The sequence below is a fragment of the Salvia miltiorrhiza genome, chromosome 4 (genome assembly GCF_028751815.1).
Source record: "Salvia miltiorrhiza cultivar Shanhuang (shh) chromosome 4, IMPLAD_Smil_shh, whole genome shotgun sequence".
In the NCBI taxonomy this organism is placed as follows: Eukaryota; Viridiplantae; Streptophyta; class Magnoliopsida; order Lamiales; family Lamiaceae; genus Salvia; species Salvia miltiorrhiza.
In genome coordinates, this window is record NC_080390.1 from 36,990,831 (window position 1) to 37,013,794 (window position 22,964).

General features: G+C 36.4%; 1 protein-coding gene across 3 annotated transcripts; it reads left to right on the forward strand.

The window, feature by feature from the left end:
• Positions 1-9,286: 9,286 nt before the first annotated feature.
• On the forward strand, positions 9,287-15,699 carry LOC131021424 (kinesin-like protein NACK2). Of its 3 annotated transcripts, none has more exons than XM_057950610.1 (15): positions 9,287-9,519; positions 9,901-10,222; positions 10,332-10,421; positions 10,528-10,628; positions 10,700-10,813; positions 10,884-10,965; positions 11,112-11,179; positions 11,672-11,731; positions 11,813-11,937; positions 12,310-12,508; positions 13,032-13,169; positions 13,551-13,640; positions 13,784-14,674; positions 14,834-15,150; positions 15,233-15,699. In XM_057950610.1, the coding sequence occupies exons 2-15, from the start codon at positions 9,991-9,993 to the stop codon at positions 15,561-15,563; spliced, it is 2,838 nt and encodes a 945-aa protein (XP_057806593.1). In that variant the 5' UTR covers positions 9,287-9,519; positions 9,901-9,990; the 3' UTR covers positions 15,564-15,699. The 3 variants fall into 3 exon arrangements, with proteins under 3 accessions (XP_057806593.1, XP_057806592.1, XP_057806591.1); XM_057950609.1 differs by having other exon boundaries at positions 9,906-10,222; XM_057950608.1 differs by having other exon boundaries at positions 9,960-10,222.
• Positions 15,700-22,964: the final 7,265 nt, after the last annotated feature.

Here is a 22,964-nt window from a genome sequence, read left to right on the forward strand (position 1 = left end):
ATGATAACACTCTTCCTGACTATCAGAAGATAGATCAGTCAGACTGATATCATACGCAGCAATTAAACTTAGTTTCGCAATAGCCTCAGTGGAGCACGTTGTTGGTTATTCGGTTTCTCTTTGCAGTTAATCAGTATTCAGTTTATCAATTGAAATAACGCAAGTAAGAACGTAAAGCTGAAAACTGTAAACAACACAGAGACTTTTACGTGGTTCGGAAAAACCCTTTCCTACATCCACGGTTGGTTGATCAGACCTACAATCCACTCCGCAAGTGCTTAACAGGTGCACTGCAAACCAAACCGTGTGCTTGCCGGGTGCACACAACCGTACCACTAAAGAAAACCCTTCTTCAGGACCCACGCTTCACTCGCGTCGGATTTCTCTGCTCAACACAACCCGTGCTAAGACTTCTCACTCAGAGTCAGAGTACCTTCCTGAACTCCGAATCACTCAAACACTCTTTTGGGGAGGAGGTTTGAACGAGTGCCAACAATACTTACAAAGAACAAGTTCTTTGAAGCAAGTTTGACCTTTGGCTTCTGGGTAAACAGAGGTTTGCCTAAGGTATAAGAGAATGTGTGTAATCAGCAGTAATTGATTTTGGCTTTGGAATTCTCTTCTTCGATTCAAGTTTTGGGGAGATTAAGCTTTAGGCTGAGTAGCAATTTCGGCAGAGCTTCAGCTTATGTCGTTGAATCGGTGAAGGTTGAAGTGATCCTCGAGTGCTATTTGTAGGAGAACTCTTGAATAGATCCGTTGGCGTAGATCATCCTCAAGATTTTTTCCGTTGGAGAGCAATTCGAATTTGGGCTGAGGCTTCAATCTTCGAGGTTCCTTGTCTGGGTGGAAACGACTCTCTTTGATGGACAGGAGATGTGACGTCTCTGAAAAGTAACCACCAGATAGGAATGACCTCTGCAGAGATAAGATCCTGAGATCTCTGCATTTAATACGACTGTACTTTGTGAGTACGTGGCTTCCTCTGAACGTTGGAAGATCAGTCCGATGAGAAATATTCAACTGATACTTGACTTTAGTATCAGTCCATTGCGCGCATTAAGTAATCAGTCTTCAACTGATACTTCAGTTGGTATCTGCAGTCTTCAGTCCTTCGTTCTTCAGTCTTCAATCTTCAGTCTTCGACACTACAAGCTAAACTAGAAACGAACTCTAACATTTGAGTTCAAAAACGATTCTAGTCTATTACAGTTAAGACCTATGAAGTTTGGTATCATCAAAACAAGGGTTAGGTATTCCACAAGGTTCCCAATAGAAGGTCTTCTTGGATCGAAAAGATAGGTTGAAGACTTTCTTCGCCAAGAAGGGCATGTATAGGGTCTCATTGACCACAGATAGCTGGACTTCAGTGAACAACACAAATTTTATGTGTGTTACTACCCACTCCATCAGTAAGGATTTGATCTTACATAAGAGGATCATTACCTTTGTTAAGATTGTTAGTCACAAGGGAGTTGATATTGGTGAAGCTATTGTGACGGTAATGAAGGATTGGGGGTTGCAGAGATTGCTTTGTTGCACGTTAGACAATGCAACAGCAATCGACGGGGCAGTAAAACATGTGAAGTCTTATCTCGATGGGCTACGGTCTACGGTTCTCGATGGAGGTTACCTCCACATGCGTTGCGCAGCCCACATCCTGAATTTGGTGGTGAAGGATGGTTTACTTGAGATTGGTATGTCGGTTCACAGAGTTAGAGAAGTAGTGAAGTGGATCAAGGCCTCCCAACAAGAGCTTCAAAGTTTTATGACTATGCAAAGCTAGTCAAGATTGAGACCAAGAAGCAATTATGTTTGGATGTCCCTACACGGTGGAACTCAACATATCTTATGTTGGAGTCAGCGTAGCCATACGAGGAGGTATTCAGGATATGTGAGAGTATGTTTTCTTCATATACAAAGGACTTGGGAACAAAAAATGGGAGAATGGGAATATTGGACCACCTGAAGCGGTGGATTGGGTGAACATCAGGAAGATCATAGAATACCTCAAGAAAATCGACGACATCACTCTTCTTGCATCCGGGACTTCATATGCCACTTCACACCTCTTCTTTGTTGAGATGTGTGATATATTTGATCTTGTTGCTGAGCTGGAGCTGAATGAGAATTCTGAGGTGTCTTTGATGGCTACCAACATGAGAAAAAAGATTGGAAAATATTGGTTGGAAGGAGTAGATTCAAATCCAAACATGAATCGACTTCTTTATATTGCTGCTGTATTAGACCCCAGGCAAAAGTTGAAGCTTGTGGAGAAATGCTTCAAATCAGTGTATGGTCTGGAACGTGTAGCTATTTTGGTGAGTGAAGTGACGAGCGCATTGAAGAAGTTATTTGAGTTTTATAAGGTATCTCATCACGTGACACCCACATCTCGACCACGAGCTAGTGCTTCTACATCGACAACATTCAGAGAAAGGAGATCAGAACGTCGTAGTGTAATGAGCCTGAGGCTTTGCAAGATAGTGATCAAGATTGTGATGATCTTGATACAAACGAGCTCACTATCTACCTCACTGAGAAGCAATACAAAGTGGGTAAGAATGACGTCGACCAGTTTGATATTTTGATGTGGTGGTCAAGCAATACTCCACGCTATCTTGTACTTGCTGAGATGCCCAGAGATATCTTAGTTGTCCCCATATCTAGTGTTGCTTCGAAGTGTGCATTTAGTATGGGAGGGCGTGTTCTATCACCGTATAGAAGCTCTTTGGCGCCAGAAATGGTTGAGGCGTTGATTTGTTGTTAGGTTCGGAGGGTCTCGAATAGGTGTATGTAGGGGGAATACACCTATAGGCTATTTTTCAATCTTAGCACATAGATCAAAATGAAACTTTGAACACAAACTCAGATACCTGTTTACTGAAAAGAGTTTTGACCAAAACAGGGTTGAAGACTGATACTGAATACTCTTCAGTAAGGAGTTATCAGTTAAGTCAAAAGAACTTAACTGATGCACGTAAAGCTTCAGTCGAGTTTGATAAACAGAGATGTTATAAATCTTACTGACTATCAGAAGATAGATCAGTCAGACTGATAACACACGCAGCGGAAAACTTTTATTTCAAAATAGCCTGTGAGTTGAGCACGTTGTTAGTTTTAAGTTTCTCTTTGCAAATAATCAGTTTTCAGTTTACAAAGGAAGAGCACAAATAAGAAAGTAAGTACTGAAAGCTGTAAATAACACAGAGATTTTTACGTGGTTCGGAAAATACTTCCTACATCCACGGTCGGTTGATCAAACCAACAACTTCACTCTGCAAGTGCTTACGGGTGCACTGCAAACCGATGCTCGTGCTTACAGGTGCACAGCAAACCGAAACGTGTGCTTGCGGGTGCACACAACCGAAACAGCTGAAGATCCAATCTTCAGTACCAACACACCTTGTTGGATTTCTCACTCCTAGCACGCTCTGGTCACTAGGATCTCACGGAGACAGAGTACCTTCTTGAACTCCTTTGCAACTCAAACACTCGATTCTGTCGGTCGAAGGGAGGTTTGAAAACTTGCCAACTAAACTTCAAAGAACAAGTTCTTTGGAGTTAGTTTGACCTAGGCTTTGGGTAAACAGGGTTTGCCTAAGGTCTAAGAGAATTTAGGTAATCAACAGTGACTGATTTTTGGCTTTGGGATTCTCTTCTTCGATTCAAACTTTGGAGAGTTTGGGCTTTAGCTGAGAAATAATTTTGGCAGAGTTTCAGCTTATGTTGTTGAATCGGTGAAGATTGAAGTGATCCTCGAGCGCTATTTATAGGAGAAGTCTTGAATAGATCCGTTGGCGGAGAAGGTCTTCAAGATTTCTTTCATTAGAGAGTAATTCGAACTTGGGCTGAGGCTTCAATCTTCGAGGTTCCTTGTTTGGTGAGAACGATTATCTTGAAGAGCAGGAGATGCGACATCTCTGAAAAGGTAATCACCAAAGAGGAGTGTCCTCTGTAGAGAAAGGACGATCCTGAGATCTCTGCATTTAATGCGGCTGTACTTCTGGAGTGCGTGACTTCCTTTGAATGTTGGAGGTTCAGTCCAAGGAAGAATGTTTAACTGATACTTGACACGCATTAAGTAATCAGTTCAAAACTGATTCTTCGACTGTTGCTTCAGTCGGCAACTTCAGTCTTCAATCTTCAGTCCTTCGTTCTTCAGTCTTCAGTCTTCAGTCTTCAGAACAGCAAGCTAAACTAGAAAAAGAACTCTAACACTTGAGTTCGAGTAGTTCTAGTCTATTACAAAAGAAACCTATTGATTTTGGTATCATCAAAATAAGAATTAGGATATTTCATTAAGTTCCCAACATTTGTGCTGAAGATTGGTTAAGATCTAGCAACTTTGATAAAAAAAATGAAGAAGGTGTTCCAGAAGAAGAGCAATAGAAGTAGTTTGAATCGGGTAATTATATTTTATTCTAATTATTTCACATGTTATTACTTATTATATTACTTTTGTTTGGTTTATTCTTTTACCTAAATTTTAATTTCTTACAGTGCTCCATAGCTATATTCATGGTGATTCGAGGACGGCACAGAGTCAGACGGAGCAAAGTGGAACTCGTGCAACGGAGTAGTAGCCATGGACATCATTTTGTGATTGTGAAATGTGAATTGTAATCTAGTTGTTGAGTATTTGACTTTCACATCTATTTGTGACTTTGTGTAACAACTTGGGTACTAGATATTCGTTCAATTTAAAATTTTAGACTTGGGAGTTGAGATTTATGCTTGTTGATTTTTGATTTGATGTTATATATTACTTGTTAATACAGGGAATTAAAAACGTACACAATTGTATAGGGCAAAGGCTGAAAATAGGGGCTACATTTTTGATAATTTTTTTTAAAAAATAGGGTATTTACCCTAATACCCGATTAGGCCAAAATCGGGTAATTCGGGTACCCTAATACCCGATTTTCACAGTTTGACTTGAAAGATACAATTTTGATCGCGTAATTTAGGGTACCCGAATACCCGACTCGGGTACCCGAGTCGGGTATTAGGGTACCCAATTTTTTTTGGGGTCGGGGTCGGGTATAGGGTTTTGGTGTTATTCGGGACCAAGTACCCGATTTTTTCGGGTAGGGTACCCGATCCTGACCCGATTCCCAGACCTACTCCTCATTGATAACTCCATTGGTGACAGAGAAGTCTGGTGGAGCCTGAAGCGCGTTGTTCGGGTTTCCATAAGACAAATTGGGATGTGGGTGCCCTCCATAATAGAATTTTTGCCCACTTTGTTGTCCTCTTTGAAATCTACCTTGTTGGAAATTCCTGAAATTCTCATTATTGACAAAATTCGCCTCTTCTATCATCATCGGATTTTCCACAGCTGGCTCCATCTTAGCAGTAGTCAAGGCATTTATCTTGGACGTCAGCTCCACTATCTGAGTGGCAAATAATGTCATAGGATCAAGGTTGGAAGCAGATGCAACTTTCTTCAGCTGAATTCTCTCAGATGGCCATTGGTAACATGTGGTGGCCATGTTCTCTATGATTTTCATAGCTTCTGAACTCCCCTTCTTGAGCAAGGAACCACCTGCAGCTGTGTCCATGGACATCCTGGTGCATTCCCTATAAGCATTATAGAACATAACTACTTGTGTACCTTCATCAAATCCATGATTTGGACACTTTCTGAGTTTCTCCCGGTCTCTCTCTCTCATGTCTCTGCCAGCGTCTCTCCATCGAATTGCTGGAATTGGAGAATATCCATTTTTAGCTTCAAAGTAAGGCCGGGAGGATGGAACTTCCGCCGAAATTGGTCTGCCAGCTCCCCCCATACTGGATTAGCTCCTAGCTTTAGAGTTTGATACCACGACTTCGCCTTATCCCGAAGTGAGAAAGAAAAAGGCGGAGATGTATAATGTCATCAGGGACTCCATTCATCTTCACAGTGCTGCATAGCTCCAGAAAGTGTGCCAGATGGGCATTGGGGGTCCTCAAAAGCTTTGTCTCCATACTGATTCTACTGCACCAAGTGATAGTGTTGACTCGTGGAGGCTCCTGATATTGAAATTGAGGTGTGAAGGCTTCATTGATAGGAGGCTGTTTCTGAGCCTCAAGATTTTGCTGAGCTTCATTCAAATGCTGCAGTTGCTCCTTCAAAGCACGAACGTCTTCTTGTGTAGCCATAGAACTACCTGGCAAACTTCAGAACCAAAGTCAGAACCAAAAGAAAAATAAGGAATAGAAAAAAAATGACAAAAATAAAAATCCAGATTAGTATCAAATAATTATCAGATAGTATTAAAAAATAATTAGTCCCCGGCAATGGTGCCAAAAACTTGTTCGCTATTTTCTTTAACACGCCGCAAGTATACGAGTGCAATTGTGTGTAGTAGTAAGAAAGGTCGTATTCCACAGAGACCAAATAATATCAATTCCTATCCTAGATTCTAATCATTTATCTAGATAACCGAAAAGATGAGTTTTTGTTTTGAAGAACAAACAAAATAAATAATAAGAAAGAAATAAACTGAGATGAGAAATATGGAAAACAAATATGAGAAAGTATCCCAAGGTAAAGGTTTCAACAGATTCGAATAAATAAAAATTTCAATTCAATATCAAGATAATTTTTCTAGGACAATCTTAAAGCTAGTCTATACCCACTCACGTGGCATACAAACAGTTGATTACATGCAAGGCTACCGTCCCCGGATGACACTTCTAACATGCAACTCCTAAAAGTTCCTATGATTAGTGTCCACACAAATACCAATTTCCTTTAGAATTAAAATAAATGTGTTCTATGTTCTTAATTCAGATTATAATTATCCCGATCTCAAATTAAAACCTAAGATTATGCTAAATTGGTGGCCAATCAATAAAGCAAGCAACGTAAACAAGAACATAAAAAGGAATAATAACTTGATTAATTGAATCAAAACAGTCAGAAATTCAAATCTGTTTACTCCCTAAACCCTGGGAAAAATGGAGTCTAGCCACACATAGACATATGAACTAGAATACAATTATCAAAAAACAACTAAACATTCAACAAGAAAACTGTAATAAAGTTGTGAATCTTCAGTTCTTGCTCTGGATGTGTTCTCCGTCTATCTCGAACACCTCTCCAGAAAAATGAAAAATAAAATGAAGTCAAGTCCCGCTCCAAAGTCTCGGGGTTCTTTTTTTACGTGCCCTAGGTTTTCTAGCTTATTTTCCACTCCACAAATTGTGTTTGTCTCTTAAATCCGCAAATTGGGTGAAAAATGCGCCCGACCGCGCGCGGCCGCATGGCTGGACAACGCGGTGTCCCAACACATCTGACTCATCATGCGGGCATCGCGCGCAGCTGCGCTCCAAGCCGCATGCTTCCATGCGCGGCGCGGGGCTTCATGCACCCGCGTGACTCTGACACGCAGACTTTCTAACGCTCGTTTACCGTCGTCCGGTGTCCGATTTGAGTTCCGTTTGCGCCCACGGACTCATCTCTTCATGTACTTCTCTCCAATAACCTCAAAATCTTCCCAAAATGAGTCCAAAAACCTATAAAAATAGCACGAACGTGGACGAGTCTATTCCACAAAAGTATGCAATTTTAACGCTAGACAACTCAACTAACTCAATAAAATCACCCAAAACACTAAAGAATAACACGACATAGGAGTGAAAAATGCATGTAAATCAACGAGTGTTTGACGTTTTTCAAGCTCGTTAGGCTATTATCAAAGGTCTTGCCCAACTTTGGAAGCAGGAACAACTAAGCGATGTCATGTTTGTGTGTATTATTTTGCACAACATGATAGTTGAGAATGAAGGAGAAAATGTTATCGAATGGGAAGATGCCGTGAACAACGAGGAGTCGACTAGCACTCATCAAGCTACACAGGGAGCTCCACCGCAATTCTGAGCTTATTTGGCTCGAGATACAAACATTTGTGATAAACCGTAAACGAATCTACAACCGCCTCCAAAAATATTTAATCGAGCATATTTAGGCACAATTTGATCATATTCAGCCGTAGTTCAAATTCCAATTTTAATTATTATAATTTTTTTTTATTGTTGTATATTTTTTAATTATTGTAATATTCGAATTTAATTTTAATTAAATTTTCAATTTTAAAATTTGATATTTGTTTTAATTTTGAAATGCATCATTTTTATAAAATAGAAATGGAATCTATAGAGCCCCCATTGTGTAGGGGGCAGCTCTAAAGTGAGCCCACCTCTATAGAGCTCTCAATGGGTTCTTCATTGTGGATGCTCCAATTTTAGTAGTAATTAAACCTAGAGATACATGTACGATTTTTTTTTAAAAAAATTTAATGCAAAGATGTTCAATTATTTTGATTTTTGACAAAGTTGCTAATCGCCATCAACCTTAAATGTCTACATGACTTAAGCGGTTGATGTATTTAACTATGTAATTAAGCGTCTATGTCACATGAACTAGTCATGATAGTATTAATTTGTCGAAAATTGATAATCTTAAGAAAAAATTAGAACAATTGAAAGTTCATGTATTTAAAGTAAAAATTTTAAGGTTAATAGTTGTTTTTGCCCATTCTCAAAGATTTTTAAAAAAAAAACATAAAAACTATTCATTTTGACTTTTGTGTATGAAATGACAAAATTGTTTTTACTTAAATCGCAAACCTTGCTGAAATTGCTAATTGTGTTCGACATGCTCAACTAATGCAAGTCGAGCATTAGTGGTAAATGCACTAATGCTCGACCATTGTGAATCGAGTATGTTGAACATAAATGTATTTATGGTAAATATATTATTGCTCAACATGCTCAACCTCTGCGAGTCGAACATTAGTATAAATACATTAATGCTCGACATGCTCGACCATTGCGAGTCGGACAATCAAGTATTTTTAGAAAATGCAATAATGCTCGACATAGTCAACCATCGCGAATCAAACATCAATGCAAATACACTGATGTTCGACATAAGGATAAAAATGTGGTAAATGAATATAAGTAATTTGTAAAATGTGAGTATTTTTTAAGTTATGTTTATATCATTATGTCCCTAATTTTTAATTCATATGAAAAATCCGAAAATTCATATATTTAGGTATAACTATCCCTAATTTTTTTTAGTTTATTATCTAAGGATTGAATCGGAAGTCGGAACCCCATCCTTCCATACTTTTGAAATAAGCTTAGCTTTTTCTACTCTTTAAAAAAAAAAAGTGAAATAAGAGGGACGCGGCCGGGTGAAGTGTGAAACGGCGAAAAGTAATTTATTGCAGGTTACTCTGATACTAGCCGTTATCAATTATAAAATTCACATTTTGTAAATTTAAAAATTTCAACTCAAACTAAACTAAAGAAACCAGATAAATTCTCAGTTTCGATCTTTGTTTTCCATTTTTGCACAAATGTCATATTTCACCTGAAAAAAGAATTTGTAAGCTTGCATAAGATCGAAAAAGGGTAAAAAGAAAGAAACGAAGCACCACTTCTTGAATCATTTCATTTCATACTCTTCAAATCTTTTTTTTCTTATGGTTCACCCGCTCTGAATCCTTAGGGTTTCTGTCAAATGTAAGTGAACAATCTCTCGAATCTTTATCTTTCCACGCATTCTTTACATTTATGAAGTTTCTGTGCTTTTAAGAAATTGCATTCTGTTTGATCATGTTGTAGCATCGCCTTTTCTTCATCCCTGTCGAAGGAGAATTATGTTTCCTTCGTTTTCTTGCTTTTCACTAGTGAAGATAATTGATTCTTAAAGTTTGATCAGGGAAATTATAGCATTTTAATAATATTTTTTTCTACCTTCCGTTTTTCTTTTTCTTTTTAAAAGAAAAATTATTTCTGTGCTGTAGAATCTTTAGCACATAGGCAATATTTTCCCTCATTGTAGAATCTCCTCCTTGCAATCTTATAAAATTTGTGTTACTTAATATTTTTGGTGGAATAAAGTGAAGTTTGGAGAATTTGGAATGTTCGTTGGATTGTTGATGATTCTTTCTTCATTTTAGATTCTGCCTAGAAAGAATCTGCTTGCTGAAGATGACAATGGCGGCTCCAGTGACACCACCTTCAAAGATCAAGAGGTCCCCAGCATGTACTCCTGGCGGTCCAAAAGTCCGGGAGGAAAATATTTTAGTGACTGTGCGGATGAGGCCACTGAGCCCCAAAGAGTTAGCTGTATATGATCTGGTAGCGTGGGATATCATAGACGACACTACCATTGTTTCGAAGAATCTATATCATGACAGACATGGTGGTTCATATACATTTGGTACATTCAGTAACCAATACAACCTATAGGAGATTTTGGTTAATGCTTTGTGGTATTGTTGTGGCTGGAATCTTGCTCGTGTGTGATATCTGAAAATATTGTTTACCAGATAAGGTTTTTGATCCAACTTGTTCTACGAGAAAGGTTTATGAAGAAGGCGCCAGAGATGTTGCTTTGTCAGCCCTTGGTGGAATTAATGGTAAATGATACATGGAGTATTTTTATTGAATAAAGTAGCTCCTTAACTACAGGTAGATGTTGTATATGGTTATTCATTCTTATTGGCTTGTAATGTTCTCCCACAGCAACAATCTTTGCGTATGGGCAGACTAGTAGTGGAAAGACATTCACAATGAGGGGCGTGGCAGAAGATGCGGTGAAAGACATTTACAAGCACATTAAACTTGTAAGATGGGACCATCTTTTATTTACTTTTCATTCTTATATTCTCTAAAATTTTGTTTTCTTCTTTGACAGACTCCTGAGAGAGAATTTCTGCTCAAGTTCTCCGCATTAGAGATTTATAATGAAACTGTTGTAGATCTACTGAACCGAGAATCTGGGTCCCTCCGTCTGCTGGATGACCCTGAGGTAACATGCTACCAATTGACACTAGTAGATTCAACAGATTTGTGTGTATTCAATGTTCTTAATTCTGCAGAAAGGAACCGTTGTCGATAAGTTGATTGAAGAGGTTGTGAAGGATGATCACCATTTGAGGCACCTGATAAGCATTTGTGAAGGTGGTACAGAGCAATGAGCATTTCGAGTATTTGTTATTTTTCTCTCCTCATGTTTATTACCAGTTTCTTGATTACACTGATTAAACTAGTGTATAAACTGTTTATAAAGGGTATGCATTAAACTTTACAAGTTTCTATGGTTGCAGCACAAAGGCAGGTTGGTGAAACCTCACTGAATGATAGAAGTTCAAGGTCACATCAGATAATTAGGCTGGTATGTTTTCTTAGTTTCCTTTTCAGCCAGCTGAACTTCTCTTGCTTAGAGCCATTGGAGCCCGGAAACTTATGTGATAATGTTGAACAATGTATATCTGACCTGTCTTGCTCTTGCATAAATCTACTAGGATAGTTTACCCGAAATTCGAAATTCGAACTTCCTAGTTTTTAATTTTGCAAATATTATACATGATGGTGTACCATTTCCAAGTCATTAGCAATAAACTATCCTTTTATATTTGCATGACACTAAATTGCAACAAGTCAACTGCATAACCTGGATCATTGCTAATCATAGGTGTTCATTTAAAACTGTTCAATTTAAGAGGAACAATACTCTTGGATTTCAAAAGACCTGTTATTCTTATCTCTGCTTACATATGATTTAAATTGTCTTGTTAATACATCATGTCAAGTATTATGAATACTACAAGTGTCTAACCATTTATGCATTTTACGTGTTCTCATTTGTTTAACTTCATGATTTCAGACAATTGAAAGCAGTCTTTGCGAAGACTCAGGATGTGTGAAATCATTTCTAGCCAGTTTGGTATGTATAACTTCACACCTCTCTGTATCTTCCACTGTTAAGCATTATTAGATCATTTAACAATGACTTAGCCTACTACAGAATCTTGTAGATCTTGCGGGAAGTGAGCGTGCCACTCAAGCAAATACAGATGGTACAAGGTTGAAGGAAGGGAGTCACATTAATAGAAGCCTCCTGACATTGACAACTGTAATCAGAAAGCTAAGGTATGCATACCTGCAAGCAGCATGAATATCATGTGATTTAAGATTAAAAAAGAGCATTCATTGTAGCCATATAAGTTTTTCTTTGAAAAGTTGTATTAAAATTCAAAATACATTATGATGTTCAACTTTTACCTACTTGATTCCTTGCACTTTACGTGAAATGTGTATTAGCTGCATTTCTCTGATGCTCCACATATATAAATAAGGAAAGAACTATGAAACAGGAATCTCTCATGCCTACCATTAACCAATAATTATTAGTAATATTCTTCTGCTGTATAGACAATGACTCTAGTTGGATGCCAAGTTATTGCTCTCTCTGATAAGTAATGAATATTATTTTTCTTTTTCTTTTCTATTATTATGTTGCAGTGGTGGAAAGAGAAGCGGCCACATTCCTTACCGAGATTCAAAACTCACAAGAATATTGCAGACCTCACTTGGTGGAAATGCACGAACAGCGATTATATGCACTATCAGTTCTGCTCTGAGCCATGTGGAGCAATCAAGAAACACACTTTCATTTGCAACAAGTGCAAAGGAAGTTACAAACAGCGCCCAAGTTAACATGGTATTGATAAAAAAGACTGCTCTCGCATGCAATTGCAAAGGCATTATGTATTAACTTTTGGTAATATTGAATCTGGCCATATCTTTCAGCTGATAACAAGAGTGCATTCCCTTTTTCCTTCAGGTTTATTGTAGTATCTCTAAGACATCTTCTTAGGCAAATCACAATAAAGAGAAAGTACAAGATGCGGGACTCATTTTATAAATAGCAAATTAAGTTAATGGCTTCTGATTCTTAATTTCATTTACAAATTTTATGGAAAAATTAGGTTCTCATTATATGTACCCAAAAGATCTCTCTCAATACTATATAAGCTGTGTCATCTAAATGTAGAGCTTCTCTGACCAGTTTTTTCTTGCAGCATTGTAACCGACATATTTTGCACTGTAGCTTTAGTCACCGACTGATAATGTAGATTTGTGTTAATATACGGAGAGTGCGCTTATTACAACTATTATAATTCTGTCCTGCATCATCCAGGGTTTAAGTCATATCTAAATTATGATCCCATTTGAAAATTTAGGTGGTTGAGAAGAAGCAATTAGTAAAGCACCTTAAAGAGGAAGTTGCTAGACTGGAAGCAGAGCTCCGAAGCCCTGATCCACCTTCATCCTCAAGTTTAAGATCTTTGCTGAGGGAAAAGGACATGAAGATTAAGCAGGTATTACGAGGTCTTTTATACAAGATCTTTGACATTAGCAATACAAATCATTAGGTGTCTCTAAGTCGGCACAAGCTCATAAATCCAAATGCCATCTGTTTCGTTAAAATATGTTAGGCAGATTAACCCATACTTCGTCCAAATAATTATGCCAACAACATAGTTGAAGCAATTAGACAATCTTCCCTAAATATATTAACTAGTTTTGGATAGTTTGAACATTGTTTCTTAGTTGGATCACTGTAAAGCCCTTATCTAGTTATTACTTTTAGGAGTGAAAACCAAGTTTAAGATTAAGATGGCATTAAAAGAAGGAACTGATTCAGTTTAATACGGCATCATTTTAAAGACTACAAATCCTGATCAAAGTGTTTGCTGCAGATGGAGAGAGAAATTTATGAGCTGAAGCGTCAAAGAGACCTTGCACAATCTGCACTTGAGCTAGAAAAAAGCTCACACAAAGAACAAAAGGTACTTTAGTTACTCACCTTTGGTCTCTCTCTCTCTCTCTCTCTCTCTCTCTCTCTCTCTCATCTAATACCGAATATCCTAATCTGTATTTCTCTTCACCTCTATCTCCTGTTGCATAATTTTGTAAATTTAATCTACTGCAGGCTTCAGGCCATCATGGACCTTCTAGCCATGCAGTTAAGCGGCTCTCGTTTGGCATCGAAAATGACTTTCTTTCTCAAAAAAGTGATTCAAAGCTCAAGGAACACAAGGAGAGAAAGATAGGAGGAAAATCAACAAATTCTACAGTAATGTTAGTGACTGAAATAAGAAAGCTGGAAACAAGACAAAGACAACTTGGCGAGGAAGCAACTCGTGCGCTGGAGCTTCTTCACAAGGAGGTTGCTTCTCAGAGGATTGGAAGTCAAGGTACTGTTGAAACAATTGCTAAGATGCTATCAGAGATTAAAGATATGCATGCAGCAAGTTTCACTCCGGACAAAGTTCGCGTAAAAGATAAAGCTACCTTGAGAGAAGAGATTGCACGGTTGCATTCTCAAGGTGACATCTCGGTTCTCGAAGAGAAGCTTGAGAACGTCCAGAGATCCATAGAAAAATTAGTTATGAACCTTCCAACTTGTGAGGAGACTCCCGAGTCAAAGAGCTTAAAAAAGAAAAAGGGCCTTCCATTCAGCTTAAGCAATGCAGCTAACATGCAAAATCTAATACGATCACCATGCTCTGCAACGGTTTCATCTAATAGAGTAATGGAACATGATATTGAAAACCGAACCCCAGAGAGAAATAGTGTCTTTTCTGGTGTGGACTCAACGCCCAGGCAAAAGAGGATCTCAAAAAATGATGAAAATCATGGTTCTGCATTAAGAGAAAACATGTCTTCACAGAAGCAATCGAGCTCCATCAATGTGAAGAAAATGCAGAGGATGTTTAAGAAGGCAACTGAGGATAACATACAAAGTATTAAATCTTACGTTACTGAGCTGAAAGAACGGGTTGCAAAGCTACAATATCAGAAACAGCTACTTGTTTGCCAGGTAGAATTTGAATTTGTTGTGTCCTTTTTGCAATCTAAATATAATAGATTTAGTTGCCTCCGAAACTTTTCATATTGCAAGATATGTTAATTCCTAGTCAGCAGATGTTTAGGTCTCATGATAGTTGCCTGGCTAATTCATGAATGCCTTTCCATTCAGGTCTTGGAGCTAGAGGAGGCGAATGAGGCTTCAACTGATGATGACGCTGAGACAGTCGACAAATCTTCTCCTATGCCATGGAACATGACCGTGTTTGAAGAGCAAAGGAAGGAGATCATAATGCTGTGGCATGTCTGCCATGTCTCAATCGTGCACCGCACTCAGTTCTATCTGTTATTCAGAGGAGATCCTTGTGATCAGATATACATGGAAGTCGAGCTCAGGAGGCTGACATGGCTGGAGCAGCATCTCGATGACCTTGGCAATGCCAGCCCCGCGCTCTTAGGTGATGATCCTGCCAGCTCAGTATCATCAAGGTACGTTCTTCTTCGTATAACATCATCTTGTAACCACATTTGGCTCATAAAAAATGAATGCCATTGTTGTTCTTGAACTCAGCATCAAGGCGCTCAAACAGGAGAGGGAGTATTTAGCAAAGAGGGTGAGTTCGAAACTGAGCGTGGAAGAGAGAGAGATGCTGTACCTGAAATGGGACATCCCGCCGGAGGGGAAGCAGAGGAGGAGACTGCAACTTGTGAACAAGCTATGGACAGATCCTCTGGATATGCAGCATGTGAAGGAGAGTGCAGACGTGGTGGCCAAGCTGGTTGGCTACTGTGAATCGTCGCAGCCCATTTCCAAGGAAATGTTTGCGCTCAATTTTGTGCCACTTAGTGACAAGAAAACATGGATGGGGTGGAATTTAATATCAAACATATTGCATCTGTGAATCATCTGCCACTTGATGTAAATGTAAATGTAAATGTAAATGTCATTTTGGAATATCCTCCCAGTTTCATTTAAAAAATGATCTGCAACTTGATATTATTGCCAATCAAAAGTAAGAAAATTACCTACTTAGCCAATCTTTAATTTTGGTGTCTAAACTTGGGGTGAGAACAGGGGATGTCAATTGGGTCAATCCATCGGATTTCGGGCTAGTCCTATCAAGTTACGAGTTATTCGGGTACGAGTTAATCGACTTGAAAAAAAATCGCTTTAGAAATTTCCAACCTTAACCCTAAATGTTCAAGTTTCGGGCTAGCCCATTAGGCTAGTCGGGCTAAAAAATTTATATTTATATTATAAAAATAACTAATATATTTCTCTTGATAATATTATATTTGTAATAAATAAATAAATAAATACATGCACAAATAAGTAACATTTCAACATCGACTTACATAATAACTAATATAAAAATGCAATATTTTTATTAAATAAGTATCATTTTTTAGTTTTTGCATCTAAATATTTTATGTTAATTATTGTATTAAAATACAGAGAAGTGAAATGATTAGTATAACTTTCTAATATTGAATCAAAATACATTACACAAACTTTTTAGAAAAAATATCTTATTATACTAATTTTCATTACCAAAGTAATGAAGTTGAAAATCAAATAATCAAGCGAACACATTATTTTTGGGTCAGCCATATAGGGTTTCGGGTTAATTTCGGGCCGACCCTATCAAATGTCGGGCTAATCGGGTTGTGGATTTGCGGATTAATCGGGCTTGTCCACGGGTTTCGGGCTGGATTGACATCCTTAATTGGGACAGTACAATAATTACTTACTTCAAAAATTACCTAACTAAATTTGTCATACCTTATACCTTACCTTTACCTATTATTACATTAATTACGGTGTGAAGAACACATTATATCTTTACGGTACATTTGTTTCATTATACCAAAATAATCGGTATTATCGAAATTGATAAAATTCGGTACAATATAACTATAATTATTTATTTAAAATGTCTTTATCTAATGAATAACATCTAACAAAAGTAATAATGTCATAATCATACAATATATAACAAGTTAACGAAAAGTTAAATATTATCCACAAAGTTTCAACAATAAATCTCCAACATAATAAACTAAATTTTGCAATTTGTTCATATCTCAATAAACTTTTAACTACAAGTAATATTTGTATATTCATATATTAATAAACTATACTAATATTATAAGTAAGATGTAATTTAATTTAGAATAATAATCATAATTACAGTATATCATTTGATGTCATAAGTTAAATGAAAATATATTTACTAATAATAACTATTCAATAAAAGTTTTAAATAAAGACTATAAATTAAATATATTGTTTAATATCGTTTGATTATATTTATACTATAAGAGGGCCTTTGGTTTGATGGATGAGATAGATAAGATTAATAACATTTGAGAGGTGATTAAATAATTCACCCAATTTTGGAGTGATAAATAATCACTTAATTGGATTATTAGATGCAAGTTGAATTATCAATCACGGGCTCAATCATATAAACCAAACACTTGATTAATGTGGATTATTTTATCAAGGGTAAGGGTCCGTTTGATTTGCAGTTTAGGATTGATTAGGATTAAAATTATCTTGAAAAATTAGTGTGGATTAGTGTGGATTTATACTATTTCATGGGTGTTTGATATCATAGCTACTTAATCCTATATTGTGTTTGATATCCATAGGATTATGTTGGATTATATTATCTAATACCAAAACTATCCTCATATAATTTTAAAAATACCATGTGTGTCCACCATTATTTGGGCATTTGCATCGATATGCGTGAGGAAGGTAGCAAAATTTTTATCCAACTTCGCAGTATTAAAGTTCTCCAAGGGGGGAGGGGCGGATTATTAGTATGGGTTATTCCCACAAAATAGCATGGAGAAGTGGGATTAAGTAGGAGTTGACCATATTAACTGCACATGATATCAAACATCACACTAATCTGTATTAATTTAATTTATCCTACCTATAATAAACCCATATCAAACAGGCCCTAAAGGTGCAGATTAGTCTCTAAAGTAGACCCCCTAGAGCGTTTAGCCCCCCACACTCGGCTTTGGTGCAAATACCTCCCCTATAGTACATAAAAAATCTGCAAATAAACCCACGAAGAAAACGGACTTCTAACACCATTTCCTTGAATTTTTATTTTATTTTTTCATTTATTTTGTAGTGGGTCCCACCTTCAATTGAATCCTACTATGAGGGGATCAAACCTCCTTCTCTGTTAGCTTCTGCTTCACGGTGTCTCCCCCCAAAATTTATCCTACTGTGCCACCACTACCGCCTCATTCACCGCTGGGTGGCCGTACAGCACCGACTCCACCACCACGCTGCTCATATTCTCCCCGTCGTTGATGATCACGTCTTTGGACCGATCCTTGACCTTTAGGTAGTCGTCGGGATGCATAATTAACCCCCACGTCGCCGGTGAAGAACCACCCATTTTTCAACGCCTTGACAGTGGCGACAGCGTCTTTGAGGTAGCCGGTATCACGCAGCAGCCGCTGAGCACCACCTTCCTCTTCCTCCTCCGACCACCACCACCACCACCTCCATTCCGCCCACAACCTCCATTCCTCTGCGGCGCCGGCGAACCTCGGCGCGGTGGCTCCCGCACGAACCCCGCATCGCCGGCGGAGGTGACGGTGTAGAGGAGCTAGTTGTCAGAGAGAACCGCGTCTCCGCGCTTCTTAGACGGAGAAGCTATTAGGGCGGCAGGGGGTGGAGGAGCAGGACGAAGAAGCTGTTGGGGCAGCAGGGGGTGGAGGAGCAGGACGAAGAAGTTGTTGGGGCGGCGGGGGGTGGAGGAGCAGGGCGGAGAAACTATTTGGGCGGCGGGGGATGGAGGAGCGGCGGACCTACTTCTCCGAGGCGGCGCCGCTGCCGTAGAAGGCGGAGGAATGGAGGTGGTGGTGGTGGTGGTCGGAGGAGGAAGAGGAAAGGGACGAGAAGAGAGTAGTTGATTTGTTTAAGGTGGGACCCACTACAAAATAAATGAAAAAAAAAAATCAAGGAAACGGTGTTAGAAGTCCGTTTTCTTCGTGGGTTAAGTTGCATATTTTTTATGTACTATAGGGGATGTATTTGCACCAAAGTTGAGTGTGGGGGGCTAAACGCTCTAGGGGGGTCTACTTTAGGGACTAATTTGCACCTTTGCCTTTTTATCAATCATCCGTTATCACTCAAACCAAACGCCTCCTAATACTTGTATATTTATATTATATAATTGACTATATTGATGTTATATGTTGGATGTAATTTATTTTAAAGCAATAATTATAATTATTTTATTATAAAATAACTCTGTAACATACAAAATTTTTGATATAATAATAACTAAGGTATAATATTAATATTCTTAAATTGAGATTTTTATAGAAAAAAACCTAAGGAAACATTTGAGAGTACAATGACGTAGACTAAGGGTTAGACCTCGTTAAAACCCTCTTAAAGAAAATTTAGTGAAAAAAAATTTAAGAGGGAAAAAAAGTGTCTATCTAAACGAGAACTCAGCGTAACGAAATTCAACAAGAGAATGAAACTATCAACAAGCAAGATCCAGCTGCAAACAAGAATCAAAAGAGATAAACGGAACTCGAGCTTCGGACTTACCATCACCCGGGGTACCGAAAATCATTTCCCAACTCGAGTGAGCCGAATAACAAAAGAACATGACAAACGCGTCCCAAAAAGAACACGAATCGAACAAAGAAACCGACCAACAGACAACGTTCACACATCTCCGGGATCATATTATATGATTATATTAATATAAACAATACTATCATATGATTATATTAAATTGTATAACATATATATTATAATACACATGAAAACATATATTAAAGTTTGACTGAAATAAAAAATACTCATGTATATATGCATTGTTCATCATGTAATAACAAAAATATAGTATAAGTTATAACCATGAAATTTATAGTCTCATACTTGCATATTCATATATTATTATAAACTATATTGATGTTATAAGTTAGATGCACATTATTTTAGAAATTGCGGCATATGCATATTAGAACAACTTATGATACCGCATCACCGTTATATACCAATATACTGGTACATATCGAAAATTATGGTATATGAGTGCATAGTACTTTCATGTACCGATATATATGTATATACATTGTTACGGTATATACCTTTATTATGAAATTTATTGATTTTTCGGTATATGTTGCGGTATCGGTATAGATCTGTATACCTCGATATCTGTAAAACTCATAGCTTTACTTTATCGATCGAGAATCTTCAATACGATATCATACTTTAATCGAAAAGTTTGGTACACCTTAAGTTTGAAATTTTTCGATATCTTTTGATACGATATATCGAGTTTTCGATATTTTTCCAGTCCTATCTAAACTCTTGTTGGGTTCTTCGGTAATCGAAACCGAGCGTAGAAGAAAATGATAATACCATATTTTCCCTCACAAGGATTGAGCAATAACACAATTAAATTTGTGTTATTAATATCGGTGGTTATAGAAACTCTTCCGATTCTGGAATTTCAAATTTTGTTTACGCTTGAAAAACAACTTCACACAATCTTCCATAATTGTCTTCTTACTTGGAATACAAAATTGTTGACATATCCGAGCAACAAACTTCATAAAACCTTCATGCTTTACAAATTTGAAAGGAAGCTCGTCAAGTATGATCATCTCAATGAGAGCCAACTCCATTGAATTTAGTTTCGTATGCACCCACAGACTCGTGATTCAGTGAACTTTTCAATTCTTTCGAAAAATATCGATCAAACGAGCTTGAATTAATTCCTGCAAAAACAACACGAACACCTGCGAGTACACATTCGACAAAATAAACTCAACCTAAGCTCAAAACACTAATCAACACTCAATTTCTCACAAAAAAAATAAGCATCAAATAGATCACACAAAAAAATTGCATGTTTATTGTTTATCACATGATACACTCGATTTATTTTTCATAAAGTATTTTCGATTTTATTATTATTATTGAACCTGTTTAGCACAAAAATTTCAGTCTTTCAGAGTTTCTCTTTTATTGAAGGTAGTTAAATAGACCCATCAGGTCAATTAGCCCAATTTTTAATGGGCTTTTAATTTTCATACCCCAAACCAACCCTAAACTCGAGTAGTCTGAACTAGCTCGTCGGTCCAGATTAGTTTTGATCGCTCAAGTTTTAACTATTATTGAGGGTTAATGATCGAATCTATTTGATTTTTAGCGATTTTTATTAATTATATTAAAAAATTGAAATTTGTCAATTGTATCCCATTCTTTAGTAATTATATTAATTTTATCCCAACCTTTTTGTATTGTCAATTATATCCCAATTTTTTTTTTAACTTGTATCAATTTTATCAATTCGTTTGGGATAATTATTTTTAAAGATACAAATTAGAGTAAAAAATTTATATCTTTATAGACAATTTATTTTTCGAAGCAAAATAATAAATGAATATTATCAGACTTGTCATATGACAACTCAATCATTAAAGTGAAACTCGAATGATCGATAAAATTGACGTATGTATATACTGAGAAATGTTATGCTACATATATACCTTATGTGAGCACCTTACGTGAACACCACTCATGTTTAGCTCTCGTTAGCGTTATCTTTTTTGTTTTAGGCATTTATTTTTATTCTAATACTTCATATATTGTTATTGAGATTATTAATTTTATAAATTACATAAAAATCAAAGTTCGATTTGTTCATATATATTCCCTTTAACTTCAAATAATTAATAAAAGAATAACTTAGACTTTGATTTTTATTTAATTTATAAAATTAATGATCTCAATAACAATATATGAAGTATTAAAATAAAAATAAATACTTAAAATAAAAAAGATAACGCTAACAAAAGCTAAACATGAGTGGTGCTCACGTAAGGTATGTAACATATCATTTCTCTATATATACTATCATATCATATATGAACCTTGATCAATTCATGTAATGTTGTAATCGTCCTAATTAACTCCTAATCAATGTGCCACCGCCAAGTGCCAGACTCCCACAAATCGTAGTCTGTAACTGTAAGTGCTAATTTGGCAGCTGTCATATGTAAATTTAGTTATTGCCAATTGTTTCATTTCATCTAAAAGGTTGTATGAGCTAATATTGGTATTCTCTTTATGGCTTGCCTAAACTATATCATTTAAGCCTACCTTCACAAATTGGTAATACCCCGATGGCACTTGGCTACTTTCACTTGATGCAAATGATTCTCTTTATAGTTTTTTCTAATTGGTGAGCATGATTATATGCCCACTTTTTATTACTTTTCGGTCAATGCTATTTTTTATTTCAACCCGTCCAATATATATCTCATATATAATACATTGTTATTTTATAAGTTATTATTCCTTTTAGTAGGATTGTTTATTACTAGTGAAGCGAAAAATTAGTTACATATTAAATTAGAAAATGAATTAGAGGAAAGATCAAACAAGAAAAAGAATAAATTTTCATCATTTATTTTTTATTTATATTATAAACTAAGATATATATATATATATACATATATAACACTAATTTTTTTATCTACAAATTTATATTTAAAATAATACAAATTCTACTTTTAAATAATTTATTATTAAAATTAAAGAGCTCTAAATTGAATCAATATAATTTTATTCTGTTTCATTGCATTCAAAATTATAATATTAAAAATAAATATGTAAATAGAAGCGCGAAAATTGGTATCTAATAAAAGAAAAAATTAGTATAAACAAATTTGACTATTTTAAAAAAATAAATGGTAAAACATATTTTTTTTGAGAGATGGTATTATTTTGGCCCATATAAAAAGAACTATATTGTATATTTTATTATTCATTGGAAAATATTCAATATGTATCTGAAATTAGAGATCATGACACCAATATTTAAGTTGATGTAAAAATAATTAAAAATAGATATGCAACAAATAAATTATAATTATTTAAAATTTTAAGTTAAATATTCTCTCTCTCTCATGTTGAATCGGTTTGAATCTCAATAGCAAATTGCAAAAAAAAAAAAAAAAATGGAGAATTTGAGCTAAGAACTAAAGAAGTTTGAACATATAGAGAGAGAAGAGAGAATAATGATAACTTTGATGATTTGATGGGCTTGCGTTCCTTATCAACTTTTAGCATAAGATCCCCTTTTGCTAGTCTAGTGGGAAAAATATCCGTGTAGAAAATAGTATTTGGTCTAAACAATAGAGTTTAGATATATATATTTCATGTCTTTCAAAGTTGATGATACATGTCTTCAGGTCTGCTAACTGGGTTGACTTCACTAAGCATCGACTTTGTTCTG